This window comes from Cyprinodon tularosa, unplaced genomic scaffold (genome assembly GCF_016077235.1).
Source record: "Cyprinodon tularosa strain WSP-4 unplaced genomic scaffold, ASM1607723v1 ctg997, whole genome shotgun sequence".
In the NCBI taxonomy this organism is placed as follows: Eukaryota; Metazoa; Chordata; class Actinopteri; order Cyprinodontiformes; family Cyprinodontidae; genus Cyprinodon; species Cyprinodon tularosa.
Genome location: NW_024039781.1, coordinates 97777 through 121411, shown reverse-complemented (window position 1 = coordinate 121411; position 23635 = coordinate 97777). Strand labels below are relative to the sequence as shown.

Sequence of the window (23635 nt, the reverse complement as noted above, 5' to 3'; positions counted from 1 at the left end):
ATCATGACTCAATATAGCAGCTCATTCAAAGAATTTTTTATTTGGAAGGATTGGTTTATGTTCTGGTCACATATAGGGGCCATCATGGATTTTAAGATAGTTTGGCTGATTAACATGTTTGTTTCGTTGAATGTCATTCCCATTTCACATGTTTTTAATAAGAAATGTTATGTTTAATACAATGTTACGATGAAAGTAGGACAGCAACTAACAATTATTTCGTAAATCGATCAGTCTATCGTTAATTCTTTCGATTAATTGGTTAGCCAAAAGTTCTGTAAAGAAGATTACTAATGACATTAAACCAGGTGAAACCAAAACATCTCCTCCTGAAGAGCTCCTTGACAGACAAAAACATTATATAATCGTATTTGCAAAATGTTTATAAATTTATTTTACAGTTTTGGTATGAGTACTGATCCAAGTGGGTTACTCTGTCGGGGAAAGCCAGGTTTTACATGTATATTATGTGTTAGAGTCTCTATACTCCATTTAATGATGAATCACTAAATTTTTTTACGAATATGCAAATAAACAATGAATATGATTCATGTTTTCAGCCACAGATAAATACATGAGATGGGCAACACAGAGTAACTACAGCCCAGATGTTCAACTTTCATAGTGAAGTTATTATTTTTAATGAAGCATAGTAGGTAAAAATATAAGAGTGGGGTTTAACTCTGCACGATTCTATATATTCAGAAGAAAGTACTGTATTTACCGTCTGTCTCAGTTGTTCAAATAAAATCATTTACAAAGTGGAAAACAGTCCTAATTCCACATTCATCAGAGCCGGTGATACTCCAACATTGATAAACAGCATCTAGTTAGTGTAGTGCTTAAAAATGTTTATTAATGTAACAAAATGCTCCTTTTCTCTTTAAACAATGAATTCCTCTCATCAGTACTAATGCTCATGTCAAGCATAAAAAAAAGAAAGGCATGCATAATGCATAGTACCAAGGACACCAGACCAATAGTGTCCCTACCAAAGTTCAAATCAAACCTACGCCCTCGGGTGCCATCCTTCATTGCAGCGCCCCCTTTTTTTTTAAATTTATTTATTATTTATCCAATTAAGTTTTTCATAGTCTTTATCAGGACCTGGAGAGTCTTTGTGCCACATGGTAATATGTAGGTCATCGGGTCCATGGACTGCTGTACAATTTGAACAGACTGTCTTCCCTCCTGAAGCAGCGCTTCTCCGATGTTTAAAGGAGGTTTGTTGGGAAAGTCCAGAGTATAATGGTAATGTGGGATGCCCAGCCTCTATCTAAACAAAGCATAGAGCATCCCTGCCTAAGAGGTTAACTGGACATTCAGGTAAAGTCAGTACAGACAGCCGGCAGGAGAGTCCTTCAGGGTCTCTCAACCACACAAGCTGGATCTCCTGCACAGCCTTTAAATGACCTTGAGCTAATCGGACTATGACAGTCTCAGGTCCTTGGCCAGCACCTGGAATTTGTTGTTTAACAGTTGTTCTGCATGCACCACTGTCACACAGGAAAACTGTTGGGGTGCTATTCACATGTATAGTTAATACAACTAATCCTTATTTGTGCATATTAATTATGTTTTTGTTTTAAATGCTTTGGCTAAAATGCCATCAGAAGGCTGATAAATAGAGAGGAAAAAGAACAAGAACAGAGGGACAAAACCTAGAACAAATAATGAATGTCTATTCTATTAACATTTCTCTATCTGTAGAATGGGGCTGTTTTATGGGTTTTCTTGTCAGGGGGGGGCCCCCCTGCCCATCCATGCCCAGGGCCCCAAATTTCCTAAATCCGCCCCTGCCTATAGACCATCATGACAGGAAAAAATGGATTTTCAGCTGGCCCCTGACCAGCCAAAGGATTTGGCAGCTCAATTAAAGGAAGCACTCAATTTCAGGTTTGGGTTCAGGGGCTGGCAGTGGGGAGATTAAGCCTCCCCCCATATCTTTTGACCAAGCCCCCACAGGTCCCCCAGAACGGGTAACCCTTGTGGAGGTGCTGGGCATAGGAGAATAAACCGGTGGATTTTCAACTTTAGGAGCTGGCAAGACTGGGGCTGAAGCAGAAGCAGCAGCAGCACCAAGTTCATTTGGGTCTTGCTGTAAAGCTGCTTCTGCAGCTGCTTGTGCTTGCTGTAATAATGCTTTTCTAACATCTTCCTGTGTCCAGGTTCTGTATACCATTACTGTGGCTGGTTGTTGGGCATTCCCCTCAACCTGGCCTGCTAAGGGGTTTGGTAATTCTATTAAAGGAAGCGTGAGGACTGCTCCTTCACCTTCCAGGTTCACAGGCATCACTCGGGGTGTCCGTGGAGACAGAATGTCATTAAATGTTGTCGCTAAAGTTTTTGACCAATCCCCTACAGAACCTTTGGACCTAGTAATATATCCCTGGGAGGTATCAGCTTGTGGAGAAGCTGCTTGAGGAGGGGCTGTGTTCAATGGTGCTTCTACATGTTGTGGGGGAGTATATCGAGGAGGATCCCCCGTGGGTGAGAGAGCTGAGGGATCGGCTGCAGCGGCAGCACCTCCCATAGATGGGAGATTGTGTATTTGATGTATCAGGTTAGAATAAGCCCCTGCGTACTCATCATCCTCCTTTCTATGAAACATAACTGATCTTTCCTTTTCCTTTTTTCTTTCTTCACTTTCCCTTTCTTCCTCTTCTTTCTCTTTCCTTTGTCTCTCCCCCCTCTCTCTCTTAGCTCTGCGCTCTCCCCCTTCTCTCTGTTCTGCCAATTTCATCCAGACCATGGTTTGCATGTAACCTTCTTTTGCCATCAAAGTGTCTTTATTTTTGCTCTTTGTTTTTATTTTTTTGTTGCAAATCTTTTATGTTTGTGGTGCTCAATTTGCCATTAAAACCGTAGTTTTTTATCCAGTGACACAATGGCTCTAACGCTGATGGGTCATCATTTTCGACTGCTTTCCAATCTTTGCACTGGAGTTTCTCTAATAACTTCTGTTTTTCTTTACTTTGCCCTTTTCCCATTTTGAACTAAATTTGGGCCCAGTGGGTTTTCAACACCTGTCGTGTTCTAAACACTGGGGCTTCAGACAAGATGGTGATCAACTACTTTTTGTGGTAAAACTCACTTCAACCTTTACAGGTGGAGTTTTCTTGTCTACAAACATCCACAAAAGCTCACCATTTAACCCTTGTCTTTTTGGTATGAAATACAGATATCTAGTGATATCTATATTTCCTTTCACACACACACACCGCGCAGTTAACTTTTACCTTATTTTAAACACAGAGGACGCCGCTATCCTATGCAGAATTTAACTAGTTTACAACTCGGGGAACCTGCCCTTACAAACTAGGGGAGCCTGCCCTCCCGCGGACTTTAACTGTTTTAAAATTTCTGTTTTACCTGATAGAGTCTAGAATTGTCAGGGTTTTAGTACAAAAGGGGAATCTCGTGACCCCACGCCCTTCACTTCTATCTTTTTTTTTTTTTATATTATTATATTTTTATAAATTTTTTATATTTTAATATATTTTTCTTCCAATAATTCACTCACTCCTTATTAAAAGAAAAACTACTCACAATTCTCTGCGTCCTCGAAATGCTTCAACCGTCGGACCCCAGCTTGTAAGGGAGAGACCAGTCCCGTAAAGGGTCTGTTTGCTGCGGCCGCAGGCTTATCTGGATCTCACTTACCTGCTGGGGGTCGTCGGGTATCTTGCAATCCGGCTCGAAGGACCAATTAATGTTAGGTTTAAACACCAAACATTTTATGCAGTAACCTGTACAAAGGAAGACACAGAGAATTTTAGTATGATTTACTTGCAAGGAGAGTGATCAGAGACTGTTCAGTTACAATTCTCTAAACCACTCTGAAAAAGTCTCCGCTCTACCAAGCTTTTTATTAAGGAAACGCCCTGGCTACAATGTGGTTCCGACTGCTAAGGGGAGGGGGAAGGGTGAAGCCAGTCGGAACCAGAAGTCTGCAAAACATCATACAGTATCATGAGATAAGAACTTTCACTCCTTTTTCGGTGTTAGTGAGTGCATTTCCCCGTGTTTTCTCCTTGCTGACCTTGAGCAGCCAGCACTCCATCTGCACACACTAATAACAAGCATTAGAAAGACAGCAAGTGAAACATTTCAACACTTTGTGTAATACAAGTATACAGGAATATGCAAATGTGTAAATATGAATGTATAAGTATAATATGATTAAAGTAGAATAACTTGTACAATTAATCCAACACTTTCATAATGACATAAACGTCTCCAAATGTTAGTTTACTCATTGCTTTCAGCCTGACAGCTGATCTTAGCAGAGTTCTTAATGTTTTACTCTTCAACTAAAGCCCAACGATAAAACAACACCTCCTGGGAAACCATCACTTTCTACAGAGAAGCTCTTTTAAAGTGAAGCTCTCTTTATTGTCCAACCTTCCATCCGTCTTTCTCTCAATAAGCTAATAGGTCTAATGTGTCACATTGATTCCTGGGGGGGTTCCAGCCTCCCCCTTTCCCCCCGTCTCTTCCTCCTTCTTTACTCACCCGCCAGCTGATTTACAGCCCGGATGAGACCGTTTTCACCCAAACATTTGTCTACTGTCAGCTTTGCTGTGCAGGCAGACTTCATCCAGACAAAGTAGCTGAATAGATCACTTGTGTCCAAAGTTGTTGTTATAAAATACGATGGTATATCACAGCTCTTTATGTTCTATCGCTCCTTATTTAGTTTACAAGAAAATTCAAAGTTCTGAACAACAAACGAACAACACTATAGGAAAACACTAATAGAAAAGCATCAGCTGCAGTATATGAAGAAATAAAACTCAGTATTAAAGGTAATAAAAAGATTAATAAAAATTAAAGTGCTATAATAATAGCTGAAAAAGAGGTAAAGACGAGTTGGACACAAACCTAAACTACCGATGTTTAGCTAGCTCAGTCAATAAGCTGCGATAAACATGTTTCTAATCTGGATTATAGACAGATATAGCTGGGTATCATCAGCATAACAGGAAATTAATCCCATGCTGTCTAATAACTCTACCGATTGGGAGCATGTATAAAGTAAAGAGAATTGGTCCTAGCACTGATCCCTGCGGTACTCTGAGGGGGGATTTACCATTAGGCAATACTAGGCAGACAGTTTAGGGCTCCAAGTTCCTGGGGGCCCCAATAAAACTCTGTTTTCATGTATGGTTAATTCATATAGTCCTTATTTGTGCACATTAATTATGTTTTTGATAAAAATCCTTTGGCTAAAATGCCATCAGAACGCTGATAATATTAAGTGTGTCTCAGCCCCCCCCCTTCAGTGTCCACCATCTTGGATCAGTCCATTTGCTGCACATGTTCAGAAAGGTCCAAACAGACAGCAGCAAACCATTTGAAAACAAACCATGCAAAGAGCAGTGTTGCCAACTTAGCGCTTTAGTCGCTATATTTAGCCACTTTTCAGACCCCTCTAGCACTTTGATTTCTAAAAAGCTCCTAGCGCCAAATCTAGAGACTTTTTTCTGCTACTGGAGACTTTGGAGACAACATCTAAAAGCAGCGAACTCTGCTCTCCAGAGCGAGTAGATTGGTAACCCCGCCTCCTGCTCTCCTCTATCTTGTCTGCTGTCATGATTCATGCAGCTATTATTTCATCCAAATGAAAAATGGAGAACAGAGAAGCAGATCATGGCTTGTCTACAGTGAAAAGAAGGACTGGGTTATTTACTTTGGCCTTTTTGGAAACACAGGAAGGAGCAATCAGCTAAGTGAGCTTAGTGCTTGGAAAAAATCTTTCATTCCTTTAGAGACAGCATGAAAAGTCAGCTGAGTACAAAACATAGAGAGGAAAACAAGAAGAAAAGGGACAAGAAGAGAGGGACACAACCTAGAACAGATAATGGATGTCTATTCTATTAACATTTCTACATCTGGAGAATGGGGCTGTTTGATGTGTTATCTTCTCCAGTCAGAGGGGCCCCTGCCTGTCTTTGCCTAGGGCCCCACATTTCCTAAATCCACCCCTGGCTGTTTCAGAGCTGCTGGTTCCAGTGAATCTTCACTCTGTAGACCAGAAGAGGTCTGGAGAGATGCTTCAGATCCAGGAAAAGCTGCAAAGATGATGCTTCTTCTTTAAAGCTTATTATTATTTCCACAGCAGGAGGGAAACAGGAAGTGTGTTTGGAGCAATGAAAGCAGCAGGACAGCAGAGCATCTTCCTGCACTGGAAGGAAAAACTCCTCTGCTAAATGAGAGTGAAGTTTGAAATGTTAGTCACAAATAGTTACTAGTTATAGTTACTAGTTACTCTGCACCATTAAAGTTACTAGTTATAGTTACTAGTTACTCTGCACCATTAAAGTTACTAATTACTAGGTAAAACACCTCAGCAGTTAAATGTTGTTATAAATGTGGATCAGTAATAAATATTAATAATGTGAAAAGGAGACTTTTTGCTCCAGTTAATATTAACCTAGTTTTAATTAGGGGTGAGTATCGTCATGGGTGCTGCGATTCGATACGTATCGTGATTTATTATCATAATATTGAAATATCACCATATATTGGGACATTTTTCCCAGCTATGAAAATCGAATCAATAGATAAAGAAGCAAGTGCTGTAGATGTTCATCAGAAGATATTGATCATTTAGTTATTTTGGTAGCCATGTTGTTTGGGGTTTCAGTCGGTCACCGTCTTCCGCTCTGACCGCCTCAGCTGCTGCACAGCTAAAAGGCTCCACGGCGCCATCTACCAGAGTGGAGGTGCAGAGGGAGCTCATTTTCCCTCATTGTTCTCAGTGATGGGAGTAACGCCGTTAAAAGGAACGCTATCTGATGGGGTTTATAGGCCCATCAGATAGCGTTCCCCCTGCTTAGCATGGGGGGAACGCGGCCAGAAGGTGGGGGCTGGGTGGTGAGGGTTACGGTGGCGCGAAACGCAAAAGTAACGCAATAGTTACTTTTACTAGTAACTAGTTACTTTCATTGTGGAGTAACTAGTTACTTTCATTGTGGAGTAGCTCAGTTAGTAACTCAGTTACTTTTTGGGAGAAGTAACTAGTAACTATAACTGATTACTTTTCCAAAGTAACGTGCCCAACACTGGTTGTTTAAGGTAATGTAAATAGTAATGTAAATGTAGGTAATGTAACATTTCCTGCTTATTTCCATGTAAAGACTTCCAAACACTTTTCATTGAATGTGTTATTTAGAATGAATTAGTAAATATAGATCCATTAGAAGTAGATTCAATTCCTCTTAGCAAATAGATTTAATGGAACAACTGTTTCCCAGCTGAAAGGAAAATGTTTTTGGATTTTAGGAGTTCCTGCTTTTTTCCCTGGCGGTGGAGCAGTCTGTAGCTCTGCTGCCTTGCAGCAAGAAGGTTCTGGGTTCGATTCCCAGCCTGGTACAGTGTTGCATGGTGGGTTCAGGTTCCTCCCTCAGCAGCTTCCAGATGATATAAACCTTTATTTACATATTTAGTTTTTAAAACATGTTGATATGACCTGCCGTCCTCCAGACGATGGCGCCGCCTCTCTGAGCAGATGATCACCTGCAGCCCTGATTTACTGACGCTCAGCTGCTGCCGTCTGATCCTGTGTGGAGAGCGTCCTGACCTCCATCCATCAGGGTCACGGGGGGGTCACTGCCTGTCTCCAGCAGTCTATGGATGAGAGGTGGAGTCCTCCCTGGACAGGTTGCCAGGGCAACACAGAGACACACAACCATGACCCCTGACCTAAGGAGAACCCAGAGGAGAAAGGAACCGTTTTAGATCCTGAAGCTGAACTCAGTTCTTCACTAAACCTTCCATCTTCTGCTGGTTTTCAGGAGCAGAAACGTTCTGCTGCTTCAGACCTGAAGGTTTATTCTCCATCAGGGTCTCCAGGTTGCTTTCTCCTGGTACTCCTCTACTGTCCCTGAGGATCGCTTTCTTTCAGCCTCACTGCTTGGATTCATGCGTCTCTGTTCCTTCAATAGATTACAGATCTGTCCACTCAACCGACTGTCCTCAACCCACTGACCCACTCTACTGTATATCCAGGACTGACAGGACAAAGTCCCTCCCACTTTAAACTCTGAGCAGCCCCCCCCCCCCCATAAATAGGCAGTGACTGACTGAGAGCTGCAGTCTGATCTCTGAGGACAGGGAGGAACAGCCCCCCCCCCTCCCCACGGCACCATGCAGACCACCGTCCCTCCAGCCTGGACCGATCCCCACCTGTTCCTGACTCCCACCCTGACCTCCGGGAGATCAGGACTCTCCTGTGGATTCCGTGGGTCTCCTGGAATCCACGCAGCGGGGGAGGAGCCCAGAGTGGAGCTGGAGGCTGCTGAGCTGTGGAGGCAGTTCCACGGACACGTCACGGAGATGGTCATCACTAAAGCCGGGAGGTAAATCCACGCTGCAGCTTCACGCATGAAATGAGTCCACGCGGTGAAGCTGCTCTCCTGCCCACGCAGGCGCATGTTCCCGCCGCTCAGAGCCAGGTGCGTGGGCATGGACAGGGCGGCCAGGTACCTCCTGCTGGTGGACGTGGTGGCGGCGGACGGCTGCAGGTACAAGTTCAGCAAGCAGCGGTGGACGGTGGCCGGGAGGGCGGAGCCAGAGCCGCGCAGGCGGCTGTACGTCCACCCGGACGGCCCGGCCACGGGGGAGCAGTGGATGGCCAAGGCGGTCCACTTCAACAGACTCAAGCTGACCAACAACCTGTCTGACCCACGCGGACAGGTGAGTGGTGCGTTCAGGTTCCGCTCCGGCAGCAGAGCTTCAGGTGTTTCCATCAGACCTCAGGGAGAATAAATCAGAAATAATCTTTAAAGTTTCTGCTTTTTTCAGAGGAGAAAACTTCCTCTGAACTTTGACCTCTGCTTTGCTGAACTTTTCCTTCTAGTTTGGAATAAAATGAGCTCAAATCTTTATTACACCTTATAAATTAATATCTTTTTATTCAAATTCTCAGATTTATATTTGTAATTCGACACTATAACGATAATAACTGATGCAATATATAATATGTCAAATTTACTACTTGACACCCAATGAAATAACTATATATATTTAAAAAAGATAATAATAAAGTAACTTTGGAGAAATTAACTCTCTGCATTTAACCCCTCCCCTTGAGGAGCAGTGTGGGGTAACTATCAGTAAGCAGAGACTGCAGTTGCTTAGGGGCCCCCGACCTCTTAGGGGCCCCGTCACTGACACCTGGTGGCCCCCTACACTATTGTGAACTATGGCGTCTCTTTCCAGATGTAATGGTGTCAAAAATTCATCTTAGGGGTGTTGTACTCCATATGGGGCCCACCCAGATGATGGTGCATACGAGCCTATAGTTGAGTCGTTACGGAATTGGTGTGGAGTTAAGGGTCTTGCTCAGGGACCCAGAGTGGCAGTCTGTGGAACCGTCTATAAGGATCCTACTATAAATAAAATACGCTGTCATATGTGGACGCGCTGTATATACCGTATATATCCCATCATGCACCTCTTCTTTCTTTAGCTCCTTTTTTCTTCTTTGACTATTTGAGTTGATGGAATGAGTCCATTTCTCCACTGTGAGATCAATAAAATCAACCAATCAATCAAATGCAGATGTTGATCAGATCAGCAGGTTGATCTTCTTTTGGGCGCCGCTGATGTTTGACGGCGGCAGACTTCCTGGAGCGTTTTCTCAGGTTTGAGGAGCAGCTGTGATCGTCTCTCAGGCCTTCGCCCAGAAATCGGCCGAATAAAGATGCAGGAGGATGCTAGCTCTGTGCTGCGCTAGAATTAGCAGTTTGATCCGGTGTTTACAAATCAGAGCGGTCCGATCGAGGCCCGCTGCCCGCAGGTTTGACCCCCAGGAAGCAGAAGGGACTTTGTTTCCTCAGCAGATCTGTTTCATCAAATGTAGAAACTGGCAGTTAGATCCACTCCTGCAGCTCTTTTCTACATCAGATCTGGTTTGGAGTGAAAATGTCTGATTTAGTCTCAGACATTAGAATCAACGACCTGCAGCTTGTTTTAGTTTGCATTTTTCAGCCTTTATAGGATTTATTATGATTCCATCCAACCTCAGAATGGGATAAAATGACCTTTAATGACAATCAAACATTTTCAGGTTAAACTTAAACCTCAGAAATCATTTAGAATATTTTGCTTCTCTGCTGTATTTGCAGTTAAAGAGTGAAAAACTGATTTTGCAGATCATCCTGAACTCGATGCACAAATACCAGCCCCGGTTCCACATAGTGAGAGCCGACGACATCCGGAAGCTTCCCAGCAGCCCCGTCAGAAGCTTTGTGTTCACTGAGACGCAGTTCATGGCAGTGACGGCCTATCAGAACGCCACGGTGAGTCTGACGCTTCACACGTCTGCTGGAACCCGCTGGACCTCTAAAGACCGACTCCATCTTTCACACCAACAGATCACACAGCTGAAGATCGACAACAACCCGTTTGCTAAAGGCTTCAGGGACGCGGGGAGCAGGAAGAGAGACAGGAGGTGAGGATTATCTCATTCTAAGAGTAAAAATCCTCCTTCTATTATCAGATCATCTAGTTTACCTTCTCAAATTAAAGGTAAATCCAGTTAATTCAGGGACAGAAAAGACTTTGCTGCTTCAGTTGAACCTGACTGCTTCTCCTGCAGCGGAGACTTTAGAATCGGTCAGAAAGGATTCTGTGATGCAGAGAAGGACTTCATTCATGGGAAGATGGAAATCATGAATCGAACCCGATCAGCAGAGTTTAGATCAATAAGCTGCTGCTCTTGATTTTCTATTTCTGTTTTAAATCTTTCCAGAAGTCCGTCTGACTTCAGCTCTGCTCTCATTTGTCCAACAGGAAGCTTCAGCAGTCTGGAAACAACAGTCTGGAAGCTTCTTCTTCTTCTTCTTCTGGTGACTGCAGGTCTCCAGCTGCAAACATTTCCTCCACCAGCTGTGAGTCCAGCAGCTACAGAGGCCTGACAGCAGAGCAGGAACGCCTTAATGATGAGGAAGCAAAGCTGAGCAGCAGTTGCCATGGAGACCCCCTGTTAGAGTCCCTCACAGCAGCACGGAAGCCGACCAAAAGGTGGCGTTCCGGCGGAAGCTCCGCCCCCTCAGGCAGAAGAAGCTGCTCCGAGGACTGGGAGAAAGGTCAGGATGTCAGACGATGCTGCAGCTTCCCACCCTGCTGCTGGCTCTTCTCTCCTCACCACCTCAACCAACATCTGAACAGCTCAGACTGGACACCAGCCCACAGCTGCTCCAGATGTGCCGCTGGCAGAGCCGTGCAGCTCAGACCCAGCCTGGCGGCGCCTGCTGGGACTCCTCTGTGGGTGTCCCTCAGCCAGCAGGCAGGGCTTCAGGTAACCCGGTTCCCTTTAACCCATCACTGCGTTTGGTTACCATGGCTACGAGTCATTCAGCCTGCAGCTGATTTTTATTTTTCCATCTGACCTGATTGTAACTGAGATGAAAGATGCTTCTCCTTCCTCTGACCCTGCAGGAAGCGATGAGCGTCTGGCCGTACGGAGGCTTCCTCCCGGTGGAGCCTTTCTCCAGAGCATCATCGCTGGTTCTGCAGCAGATCCCCATCACACAGCCCACAGTCAGCGCCTCTACCAACCTCTATGCCCACAATTTATTCTCTTCCATTCTCTCATCATCTGTTCCTGCATCAGTGGAAAGCTGCTGCAGCTTTTAGACTCAACCTGCAGCCTGAAGAAGTGACCAGCAGAGGGAGCACTCTGACCCCCGCCTTCCTCTGATGCATGAACAGGATGCAGAGCAATGCCTCACCTCTCTGCAGGTCCCGCTTCCTCTGTCCCATCATCAGACAATAAAATGATTAAGACATTAAATCTCTGAGTCGCTTCTAAACAAACGGTGATGCTGCGGGCTTCATCCTGGGAGGAAAGGTCAGATCTGTTCTGATGGGTTTACTGAACTATGGCCAGATCTCAGGTTTCTATTAAGAAACAAGTTTTAACGTTAAGAATTTGTCAAAAAGATCACTGAAAAAAAGCATAATGTAAGACTTTATATGTGAGAAGGAGGATTTTAAATTCTATTCTGGATTTAACAGGAAGCCAATGAAGAGAAGCCAGGATAGGAGAGATATGATCTCTCTTTTTCATTTTCATCAGAACTCTGGCTGCAGCATTTTGGATCAGCTGAAGGCTTTTAACTACAGTTTGTGGACTTCCTGATAGTAAAGAATTACAATAGTCCAGCCTTGAAGTAACAAATGCATGGACTAGTTTCTCAGCATCACCCCTGGACAGGAGATTGCTCATTTTTGCAATATTCCTCAGATGAAAGAAGGAAATTCTAGAAACCTCTTTGATCTGGGATTTAAATGACAGGTCCTGATCAAAAATAACACCAAGATTTTTTACTTTATTATCTGAAATCAGTTTAATCCCATCCAAATGAAGTGACTGGCTAATCAGTTTCTTTTTCAGAGACTCTGGTCCAAAGACTATAACTTCTGTTTTGTCTGCATTCAGAAGCAGAAAGTTAAGAGTCATCCAGGTTTTTATGTCTTCAGACATGCCTGTAATCTATGTAATGGGTTAGCTTCATCTGGATTATAGACAGATATAGCTGGGTATCATCAGCATAACAGTGGAAATTAATCCCATGCTGTCTAATAACTCTACCGATTGGGAGCATGTATAAAGTAAAGAGAATCGGTCCTAGCACTGATCCCTGTGGTTCTCCACAAACACTAGAAGAAGCTGCAGCTACAAATTAATCCATTCAGATATTTTTTTCTGATTCCAATTTATATTCATACAAATACAATCATTGCGACAGTTGACCTGAACTTTATTAGAAATTCATCAGTTGTTCAGAACTCAGACAATAAGATTAATAGTTTCTGTCATTTCATTTTTATTCATTTCCAGCAAAGACATGCATTGAAACATACAAGTGAATGCCAGATCATCAGTTTAGACTTATAAGTAAGAAAAATCAACATGTTCCCTGAAATATAAAGAAAAAAAGGAAATAAATTGACAGATAAATATGCTTATAAAAGCAGTCAAAATGATATATTAGTGTGATTAAGTAAAAAGGAGAAATAAAATCAGTAATTAAGCAAAATGTTTGAGCCAGATGGCCGACACAATGGGAGAAAGAAAGAACTGGAAGATGGTTTTCTAGAAAGAGATGTTGGCAGAATGCGAAGAACAGGACGGAATAATCCTCTCGGTTACGCTTTGGTTTAAATATTATATCATTTAAACTACAGAGAGACGCTGCAGGAAAGCTAGAGTTTGCTTTTTAAGAAGAAACAGTTGAAAATGTTTCATTCATTTGCACTAAATATGTAGTTCAGAGAAATGAACTGGTTCTTAAAAGCCAACAAATTACAGATCATTAGACATTAGAGACAAAAACCCAAATCATTTGTTAATGTTCAGGTACCTAAAAATGACTGATGAAAGGATATAGTTGTGTCTTTGTCACTATTTGAATCCGGTCCATCCTCCATTTCAGTCGATGACACTAATGCACCAACGGTTTCCTGGCAACCGCCTTTAAACACAAGAAGAAGAAGAGAAGCAGAATCACAGCAGAAATGGTGGCAGTGCTATAAGCTTCCAGTGGGTAGAGGAGGTCAGAGCAGACAGGGTGGAGGTCTGTACAGATTCCAACGCAGCTTTAGAAAATGTTCAGGGAGAAGGAAATAAAAGGAAAAAATTAGAAATTCAGCACAGTCTATTTAGATTATATAGCGTGGCTTTGATATCTGGCTATGGTGGGTTCCAGCACATGAAGCTGTAAAAGGCAATGAAAAGGCAGATATATTAGAAAAAAGGGCTTTAGAGGGAACAATAACCTTTGGGAAAAGTTAAATCACTTATTAAGAGGAAAGAAATGGAAAAAAAAAAAGGTGGAATGAAGATAAAGGATTATATAAAGTACAAAAGTCAGAATTAAATGGAAATATTATTGAAAGATGATCAGATTACGAGTCGGTCATATCTATTTAAACCACAATTTATTTTTAATAGGGAGGAAAAATACTGATAGATGTGAAAGAGAAAAATAAAATGTAGAAAACGTAGTGATGAACTGAAAAACTTCTGAACCTGAAAGGGAGAAATTGAGGAGAAAGGTTGGAAGGAAAGACCAAGATGGAGCCTGAAAGTTAATTAGGAAATAAAGGAAATATAAAGGATATTTACAGACTAAGGAAAACCTTATTCATTATTTAATACAAAATAGAAAAATAGAATTTGATAGATTTAAAGTAATGTTGCTACACACTGATGTACAGTAGGTGGTGGTATGCACCGATCCGCTACAATAGAACAGAAGAGAAGCAGCAATTGATTGATTGTAAAAAAGAAAGATTTTTTGTTTTCACGGTAGAAGTGATCAACTGTAGTTCTCAGACGATTAAAGAAAACTGAAAAAATCCAAATAATAGTGAAAGCTGCAGAAAAGCATCTTGAAGTGAGAGATTTAAAATTGGGAAAAGGTTGAAAGTATGATGAGAAAACCGAGTAGGACCATCAGAAACTGGCAGAGTGAAAATAATAAAGATAAATGAGAAATTACGAGGACTAATTAGAGTAATTATCTATTATGTTGGGTTAAATTAAACAGTTTGGAAAAATATTATTTTTTTTTTCTGGGGGTGAGTCCTGTTCCCTGTTTAACTCCTTATCAGTTGGTGAATTTGCAAATAGATGTACATCCGGGTGTCCATAAGTAATGTAATCGTGGTACTAAAACTACTTATTTCTATCCTTAACTCACTAAAGAATACTGATACACATCTGTAAAAAATGTTTTATGATTTTTGTGAGACTAATTAATGTTTATGCTTTTTACATTTTCTTCTTAAAACTGCTTCTCTGACGTCATCATGGGTCATGCACAGAGCAGTCTGGCTAAATATGATTAACCATGTTTATCTGCATTTTAGTTGTTTCTTTCTTTAAATTACGCACTATATAGCATAAAGTTAAAACGAAACGTAAAAACATAAAACTCAAACAGACGTGGATGTTTAAATCCAAAGCCGAAAAAGTTAGCGACCGGAAGTAGCGTAGGATCCCATTTCCGGTGCAGGTCGGGAACAAAGTGATAAACAAAAAGGATTTAAAGGCATCTTTTTTTCTTAGGAAATACATTATTAACGTTTAACACATTATATTTTAGTACGTTTACAATTTTTGGGAAGGGAAAACGTCATTTAGGTATTTTTAACAAAATAAAATCGAGGACGACCCGGAAGTATATCTGTATGCGCAAATCAACTGATGGCGCATGCGCAGAACGGATCGTGCTTCCGGGACGGATCAGGTAGGGAGAGAAGGTAATGAACTGGTTGCCAACCGCCATAAAACCATAAAATAATAATAATAATAACATTAATAAGAAGAAGCAGCAGCAGCTGGTTCCTGCGGCCGCCTGAAGCAGCCATGATGTCCGTCAGCCTCATCCTGCTGTGCGGGCAGCTCCTGCTGCTCCTCTCCGTCATCTTCCTCCAGTGTCTGGAAGGGATCCACTCCCACAACTCCAGCTCCCCCTCCGCTGCTCCTGCCTCCTCTCCTCCCGCAACGAGCGCCTCCTCTCCTCCCGCTCCGGGCGCCTCCTCTCCTCCCCTCAGCCAGCAGCCAGGGCCTCAGAAGGAGGAAGCTCCGGCGGAGAACAGCAACAACAGCACCGAGATGTTTGAGTACAAGCCTCCATCCCCGGTGGTTCTCTGCCGCTACCTGTGAGTGACGCGGAGGCTAACAGCGTTAGCTGAGGGAGCTAGCTACGGCAAGCCAGAGGGGACACAGCATGGAGGGTCGAAGCTAAACTAGTCTGATAGATCAGCTCCTCTCTGCTCGGAAACAATGATCTCTGTTTGCTGCTGGAGTGAAGCCACCGGCCGCCATATTGGTACTCCCTAGTTGGACCGGTCTCAATGTAAACAATCAGAGCGCTGCAGCATCAGACAAGCAGGATGTTCTTATTTTCAGCTTTAAAAAATTGATTAATTCATTACTTTGACACAGAGTGGCTGTTTCACAGCATCAGTAGATTAACTTATAAAAATCACATTGCAGAGTCATTATGACGTCAATGAAGTCTATAAATGATGTAATATAACATATTATACAAAACATCACAATAACATTAATGTGTTAATGGAGCAGAATAATACAGATGAGCCAAAAGTGATAAAATAATGATGAACGTGTTAAATACATGGATTGATGACATTGTAATGGTAATTACATCTTACAGGTCTGTTAATATATATATATATATATCTCAACATATAGGGATCAAATGTTTTACTTTCTATTTTTCTGTCAATGTAAGATGCAATATAAACACAAAAAAAACCTCAGCGTCATCCACTTAATGAAGAATTACTACACTGATACCGATACCAGTATGGGGGGGGGGCTGATCCAGCACTAAGATGATGGTATCAGTATCGTTGAGTACCAACCAATAGGGAACTGATACCAGTATGAGATCCAGAAGTTTCTTCAACTGTTGTCGCCCATTCCAGGTAGGCAATAAAAAGTTCTACTGGATTCACTTTGTTTTAGTCTTTTTCCTGCTTCTCAAAGGAAGGCAGCAGCTTGAAGCCATGATGGTGATTATTCTACATCCAGGTAGTCTGCAGTTCTTCATAGATCTATTTCAAACAGATGTTATCGGTCGATGCTGCACAGTCAGGTATCAGGGCCTAAAAATGGCATCAGTGCAACACTAGTTACTACATTAACATTTCACAGTGAATTACTTTCTATTTTCTAACCTTAGACCCAATGTCAGTGGCTAACTCAGTCAATGTCTTCCAGCCAGACTAAAGTTAGTCTGCAGACTAAACTATAGGATCCATCGGCTATAGATGGATTTATTGCCTGAGGAACATCTTCCTGCAGACAGAAACTGCTGGTTTTAGCCGCTAATTGCTGCAATGGGAGGCGTTTGACTGCGTGTCTCTGTGGGAGTGGGGAGTACCAACATGGCAGGCGGTGACTTCATTTTTGTCGGGCTACCAGCAATCCAGTAAATACATAAAGATCAGTGATCAGGGTTCATATGGCAAATAAATAAAGTCAGCTTCCTGACGCACTTCCTATTGATGATCAACAGGAAAGGTTTCCCTGGAACGATGATGGCGGCGCCGTTTGAAGTTTAAATCTGTTTTGTCTCTAATCCAGTGTTGTTCCACCCTGATCCTCCAGGATCTCTGCTCTGCATGGTTTAGACCAGGGGTGTCAAACTCATTTTCAATGAGGGCCACATCAGCGTAATTGCTGTTCTTAAAGGGCCAGATGTAACTTATAAATGTAACTAAATGTAATTGAATGTAATATAAAATAAATGTAACGACTCCTTAATGTTAAATAACTCATTATTTATTATAACTTATTCAAGTGACAATTACAGTTGCATAGAAAACAAATGCTTGCTTGTTGCTCTAACACACGTGTCACACAGCCGCTTCCTACCCAGTCCTCCTCATCGGTCTCTCCCCCTCCGCCCGAATCACTATCATCGATATTTTGAAGCGTTTCTAAAGCCTGTTTCTCTGTTAGGTTTCTTCTGAATGCCACTTTTTCCATATTAGCCAAAAAGTTCTAGGTAGAATGTTGCTTGCTAGGCAACGAAATTTACAATGCAACTAATTGAGCCGTCAAAATGGCGGTTTTGGGGGATCGAGGTAGAATTAACCATATTTATTTTTTACGTTTTTTACGTTTTTTAATTGTATTAGAAAAGTGAAAATATTTTTTCACTTTCAAAAGTGAAAATGAAGGAAATATAGAAACTGGAAAAGTCAGTTAACATGAGCAACATAAATTTAATTTTAAATATAGTTCTTTCCCTTTAAAATCTCAGAACCATCAAAATGACGGCTGTGGGAGTTCTAGCGGGCCACATAAAAGGACATGGCGGGCCACATCTGGCCCGCGGGCCTTGAGTTTGACACATGTGGTTTAGACGTTGCTCTGCTCGCAGTGGATGTCAGGTGGGTGAAAGCTGGGACACATCATGCAGGGCAGAGAGCAGCAGGATGGAGATCCACTCTGGTTCTGTCTCTTCCTGCTGCTGGAGGCTCTGATGGGGTCAGACGACCTTCACGGCATGCCGGGGGTCATCCTGACGCGAGCTGATGCTCTGTTCTCTGAACAGGAACACAGGAGACACTGGAGAACCAGCAAAGGTTCTACTGGATGAAACTAGATGCTCCCAATGAGTAGAAGGACCGTTTGTCCATTTGATGTTTCTAAACAGCTCAGCTCCAAAGCACGGCGCTGACGGCGTCATGCTGTGGGTCTGTTGTGCTGCCAGGGGTGCTAATGAAGGTTAACGATGATTGTTGTGTTTACAGAGTTTGAATTTGCAGCTGCAGTTTTTCCTGGTTTCTATGGTGACGAACGGAAACAAACGACTGTTTTATTTTCCTTCCCTGTTAGACCCGAGGAGTTCATCTACTGCCAGGAGCCGGTGGACCATGCTGGAAACGACAGCGCCCTTCGGGAGATGGAGTACGGCTGCGTCGGGGTTAGTACCGCCCTCTGTCAGGGGAGGGGGGGGGGGTCAGAGCTATAACGCCAGCTGACATCATGTTCTTGTTCAGTGGGGCGGCCAGACGAAGAAGGAGGTGAACCACACCAAGGTTCTCTGCACGGCACTGGATGATATCGAATGTGCCGGTCCGAGGGAGTTCCTCCGAGGAGACGTGCCCTGCATCAAGTAAGACGCCGTCAGCTTCCGCCATGCGGGAGCATTTTGATCCGTTCCATCGGTGATCCATTCTATCTGATCCGTTCCATCTGTGGTCCATTCTATCTGTGATCCATTCTATCTGTGATCCGTTCTATCTGTGATCCGTTCCATCGGTGATCCGTTCCATCTGTGGTCCATTCCATCTGTGATCCATTCTATCTGTGATCCGTTCCATCGGTGATCCGTTCCATCTGTGATCCGTTCCATCTGTGGTCCATTCCATCTGTGATCCATTCCATCTGTGATCCGTTCCATCGGTGATCCGTTCCATCTGTGATCCGTTCCATCTGTGGTCCGTTCCATCTGTGATCCGTTCCATCTGTGATCCGTTCCATCTGTGGTCCATTCCATCTGTGATCCATTCTATCTGTGATCCGTTCCATCGGTGATCCGTTCCATCTGTGATCCGTTCCATCTGTGGTCCATTCCATCTGTGATCCATTCTATCTGTGATCCGTTCCATCTGTGGTCCATTCCATCTGTGATCCATTCCATCTGTGATCCGTTCCATCGGTGATCCGTTCCATCTGTGATCCGTTCCATCTGTGGTCCATTCCATCTGTGATCCATTCTATCTGTGATCCGTTCCATCTGTGGTCCATTCCATCTGTGATCCATTCTATCTGTGATCCGTTCCATCTGTGGTCCATTCCATCTGTGATCCATTCCATCTGTGATCCGTTCCATCGGTGATCCGTTCCATCTGTGATCCGTTCCATCTGTGGTCCATTCCATCTGTGATCCATTCTATCTGTGATCCGTTCCATCGGTGATCCGTTCCATCTGTGATCCGTTCCATCTGTGGTCCATTCCATCTGTGATCCATTCTATCTGTGATCCGTTCCATCGGTGATCCGTTCCATCGGTGATCCGTTCCATCTGTGATCCGTTCCATCTGTGATCCATTCTATCTGTGATCCATTCTATCTGTGATCCGTTCCATCGGTGATCCGTTCCATCTGTGATCCGTCCCATCTGTGATCCGTTCCATCTGTGATCCATTCTATCTGTGATCCATTCTATCGGTGATCCGTTCCATCGGTGATCCGTTCCATCTGTGGTCCATTCCATCTGTGATCCATTCTATCTGTGATCCATTCTATCTGTGATCCGTTCCATCGGTGATCCGTTCCATCGGTGGTCCATTCCATCTGTGATCCATTCTATCTGTGATCCATTCTATCTGTGATCCGTTCCATCAGTGATCCGTTCCATCAGTGATCCGTTCCATCAGTGATCCGTTCCATCGGTGATCCGTTCCATCGGTGATCCGTTCCATCTGTGATCCGTTCCATCTGTGATCCGTTCCATCTGTGATCCATTCTATCTGTGATCCATTCTATCTGTGATCCGTTCCATCAGTGATCCGTTCCATCTGTGGTCCATTCCATCTGTGATCCATTCTATCTGTGATCCGTTCCATCGGTGATCCGTTCCATCTGTGGTCCATTCTATCTGTGATCCATTCTATCTGTGATCCGTTCCATCGGTGATCCGTTCCATCTGTGATCCGTTCCATCTGTGGTCCATTCCATCTGTGATCCGTTCCATCTGTGATCCGTTCCATCGGTGATCCGTTCCATCTGTGATCCATTCTATCTGTGATCCATTCTATCTGTGATCCATTCTATCTGTGATCCATTCTATCTGTGATCCGTTCCATCGGTGATCCGTTCCATCTGTGATCCGTTCCATCGGTGATCCGTTCCATCGGTGATCCGTTCCATCTGTGATCCATTCTATCTGTGATCCATTCTATCTGTGATCCATTCTATCTGTGATCCGTTCCATCTGTGATCCGTTCCATCTGTGATCCATTCTATCTGTGATCCATTCTATCTGTGATCCGTTCCATCAGTGATCCGTTCCATCTGTGGTCCATTCCATCTGTGATCCATTCTATCTGTGATCCGTTCCATCGGTGATCCGTTCCATCTGTGGTCCATTCTATCTGTGATCCATTCTATCTGTGATCCATTCTATCTGTGATCCGTTCCATCGGTGATCCGTTCCATCTGTGATCCGTTCCATCTGTGGTCCATTCCATCTGTGATCCATTCTATCTGTGATCCGTTCCATCTGTGATCCGTTCCATCACTCATCTGTTCTATCAGGACGTGCAATAACAGCATCATCTATTTTTCAGCCAAACTGAATTTATTTTCAGCCATCAGAGCTGCTAATGGAATGCTGGGAAGTTTCTGTGACCATCAAGTTCAGAAACTCTGCATTGATGCATAAACAGGCAGGTTGATGCTCCCTGCATCTGCAGGTTGATCCTCAGCAGATGGTCTGAAGGTCCTGATGTGGCCACAGACCCCTGGGCCCATTTTCACCAGTAGTTCTGAAGCTGCGTTCACAGCGACGGCGTTATGAGCATCAAGAACGCTTAAAGGCAGAAATCTGGATCAAACTGGTCCAGCTGCTTTGCTGCTCTGGTTGTTTATCTGCTCTGTTCTGTAGCTTCCAGCTAGAGAGCAGCTCGGCTTCATTTACTTTATGAGCTGGAAAATAGTTTGAACAGGTTTTTAGTGAGAAAGTCCACCTCCAAACATCCTCTGTTCATCAGTTCATCAGGATTATAATCCCACTATAATCTGCAGTTCTTACTGGGAGCTCCAGACCTCCAGCATCCCGCCGGGAGGCGGCGCTGGGAATCCCTGCTGGAAGCTCTCTGCTGCAGGCAGCCTGTGGGGGATTTCCTGCTGCCGCTCGTAGCGGCTGGAAGTCAATAGAAAGAGTTTTTAAGGTTTGAGGTAAAAAGTAGCAGCTTCTGTCTCTGAGGACGAGTCATTTGGCTGCTCCACTCCCTCTAGAGCGACGCTAATTCGTTAAAAATCTCACAGTCATTAATGAGGAAAAGATGAACCTGATCTTCATCTCTGCGAACGTTAAAAAGCTTCAGCAGCAGGAGGTTAAAGGTCAACCAAAGGCTGGACCCCTTTAATGTTTAGCTTTAAATTAAAGCTAAAGGACAGAATTTCTGAAGAATGAAGATTTGTTTTCTTCCAGGATCAGAAAGGATGTGACCTCCTGCCAGTGATGCGTTCATGAGGCGTTTCCACACATCAGGAAACTGTGTTGATTCTGTTTCACTAAATACTGACACCTGCTGGACATTTAAAGTCACTACAGGCAGCTTTGACTAATTGGAGGATCTATATTATTACTTAAGCCTTTGTTTGCTATAATGTTTTATTTCATATCTTTTGTTTTAATTGAAAATGTCTTTTTTGGATGCAATTAACAGAAAAATTCGAGTGAACACGTGAATAAGGATTTAGTGGATTAGGATTTATTTATCTAAGATTTTTATTATTATTTATCTGAGATTGGGGGGGGAGGGGGGCGTACTGGTTATGGCACAGAGATAGAAATCCTGAGGTTGTGAGTTCAAACCCACAGACAGCTGTTTGCTCCCTGGGCGCCCCATGATGGCAGCCCACTGCTTAAATGCAGAGCTAAATTTATCCACCCCACCACAGAAGAAGAGCTGCAGCTGGTTCCTCTGCTCCTCATCAAGGTTCTGTTGGGTTCTCCTCCAGAACCCAGACCAGGCTGGGAATCAGTCCCAGTCCGTTGGTGGAATCTGGTGAATAAAGGAAGCATGAATGGCTGGAAGGTGGAAGTTAGTCATGTTCTCCACCAGAGGGCACCGTTTACCCCGTCTGGCTCCACCAGATAACAGATGCTTTCTGTCTGCGTCTCCATAGATACACGGGCCACTACTTCATCACCACGCTGCTGTACTCCTTCTTCCTGGGATGCTTCGGCGTCGACCGCTTCTGCCTGGGCCACACGGGCACGGCGGTGGGCAAGCTGCTCACCCTGGGGGGCCTGGGGATCTGGTGGTTCGTGGACCTGATCCTGCTCATCACCGGCGGCCTCATGCCCAGCGACTACAGCAACTGGTGCACCTACTACTGAGGGGGCGGAGCTTCTGCAGCTGCTGCTGCTGCACCGGCAGACACGGCGTGGGCCCGCCGGCTGATGGTGCTGTGGGCCGTTCTGGAGAGGAACTCTGCGGGCGAACAGGATCCAGACATTTAATACAGACGTTGTTTGAAATGTTTGCCTGCAAACGAGCAGAGCTGGTTTCTACGTTCAGGAACTCTGGAAGAAACAGAAACGCTTTGGATCATTTTCTCTCATTTTCTCTGATTCCAATAAAACAAAGATAAACAGACATGAATGACGCTTTAAAGCCTGGAAACTGAACTAGTTTAGAAGAATATCTGCTGACTCACGCTGACTGATGCATCTGATGGCGGCTCCTTCGCTTTTCCTTCAGTTTTCTGTCTCAGACGCGCAGCGTTTCCTCTGGAGGAGAATGAAGGAGACTAATGAGAATCAGCAGCTGAAATGACTGAAAAACGCAGAAAATGTTCAAACCTGAATATATTTACACAGAAATCTAAAATGTTTAATGTGATTGAAACTTTTATTCTTCCAAACAGAGAAGCAACAGTTATCCTGAAATAAAACTCAACTGATTCCTGCTTTTTATTCACTTTATACATTTTAACATTTAATGTTTCATTTTTAAATGTTTTTAGCTTTCTGCTGTTTTTCTCCTCTGAGCTTCAAATATTACCAAGAAAAGTCAGATTTGCTTTTTATTTCAAGTCTAGAATATTTCTGGGAGGAATTTAATATTTATCCATCAGGATGTTATTAATGATCATCTTTATGGGATTTATGGAGGCGGACATCTTTGTTCTACGGCAGCCCAGAGGAGACAAACTAGTGACTGTAGAGATCAGCACTAGAATGTGACTGCAGCACGTTACGCCTCTAGAAAATCTATATCTACATGAAATACTGTTTATAAAAAGATCTACGGAGACAAACTTCATTATGGCCTGATTTTTCCTGGGGGGGGGGGGGGGGGGGGGTCTGACCACTAGATTTAGCTGAAAATGAGAAAC

The 23635-nt window shown here is 43.5% G+C and overlaps 2 protein-coding genes across 2 annotated transcripts; both read left to right on the top strand.

Moving 5' to 3' along the window:
• The first annotated feature begins 8114 nt into the window (after positions 1 to 8114).
• Positions 8115 to 11803, top strand: LOC119777292 (T-box transcription factor TBX2-A-like). The gene is made up of 6 exons (XM_038276114.1): positions 8115 to 8363; positions 8433 to 8700; positions 10161 to 10307; positions 10383 to 10459; positions 10801 to 11308; positions 11449 to 11803. Exons 1-6 carry the CDS (start codon positions 8152 to 8154, stop codon positions 11644 to 11646), a joined length of 1410 nt encoding a protein of 469 aa, XP_038132042.1. The 5' UTR covers positions 8115 to 8151; the 3' UTR covers positions 11647 to 11803.
• A 3431-nt stretch (positions 11804 to 15234) lies between these two features.
• Positions 15235 to 23046, top strand: tm2d2 (TM2 domain containing 2). The gene is made up of 4 exons (XM_038276115.1): positions 15235 to 15681; positions 18395 to 18482; positions 18559 to 18674; positions 22421 to 23046. Exons 1-4 carry the CDS (start codon positions 15386 to 15388, stop codon positions 22632 to 22634), a joined length of 714 nt encoding a protein of 237 aa, XP_038132043.1. The 5' UTR covers positions 15235 to 15385; the 3' UTR covers positions 22635 to 23046.
• The last annotated feature ends 589 nt before the right edge of the window (positions 23047 to 23635 follow it).

Coding starts and splice junctions, on each gene's coding strand:
- tm2d2 (XM_038276115.1), top strand. CDS start 15,386: ATGATGTCCGTCAGCCTCATCCTGCTGTGCGGGCAGCTCCTGCTGCTC. Junction 15,682..18,394: donor GTGGTTCTCTGCCGCTACCT/GTGAGTGACGCG, acceptor CTTCCCTGTTAG/ACCCGAGGAGTTCATCTACT. Junction 18,675..22,420: donor GGAGACGTGCCCTGCATCAA/GTAAGACGCCGT, acceptor GCGTCTCCATAG/ATACACGGGCCACTACTTCA.
- LOC119777292 (XM_038276114.1), top strand. CDS start 8,152: ATGCAGACCACCGTCCCTCCAGCCTGGACCGATCCCCACCTGTTCCTG. Junction 8,364..8,432: donor GTCATCACTAAAGCCGGGAG/GTAAATCCACGC, acceptor CTGCCCACGCAG/GCGCATGTTCCCGCCGCTCA. Junction 10,460..10,800: donor AGCAGGAAGAGAGACAGGAG/GTGAGGATTATC, acceptor TTTGTCCAACAG/GAAGCTTCAGCAGTCTGGAA.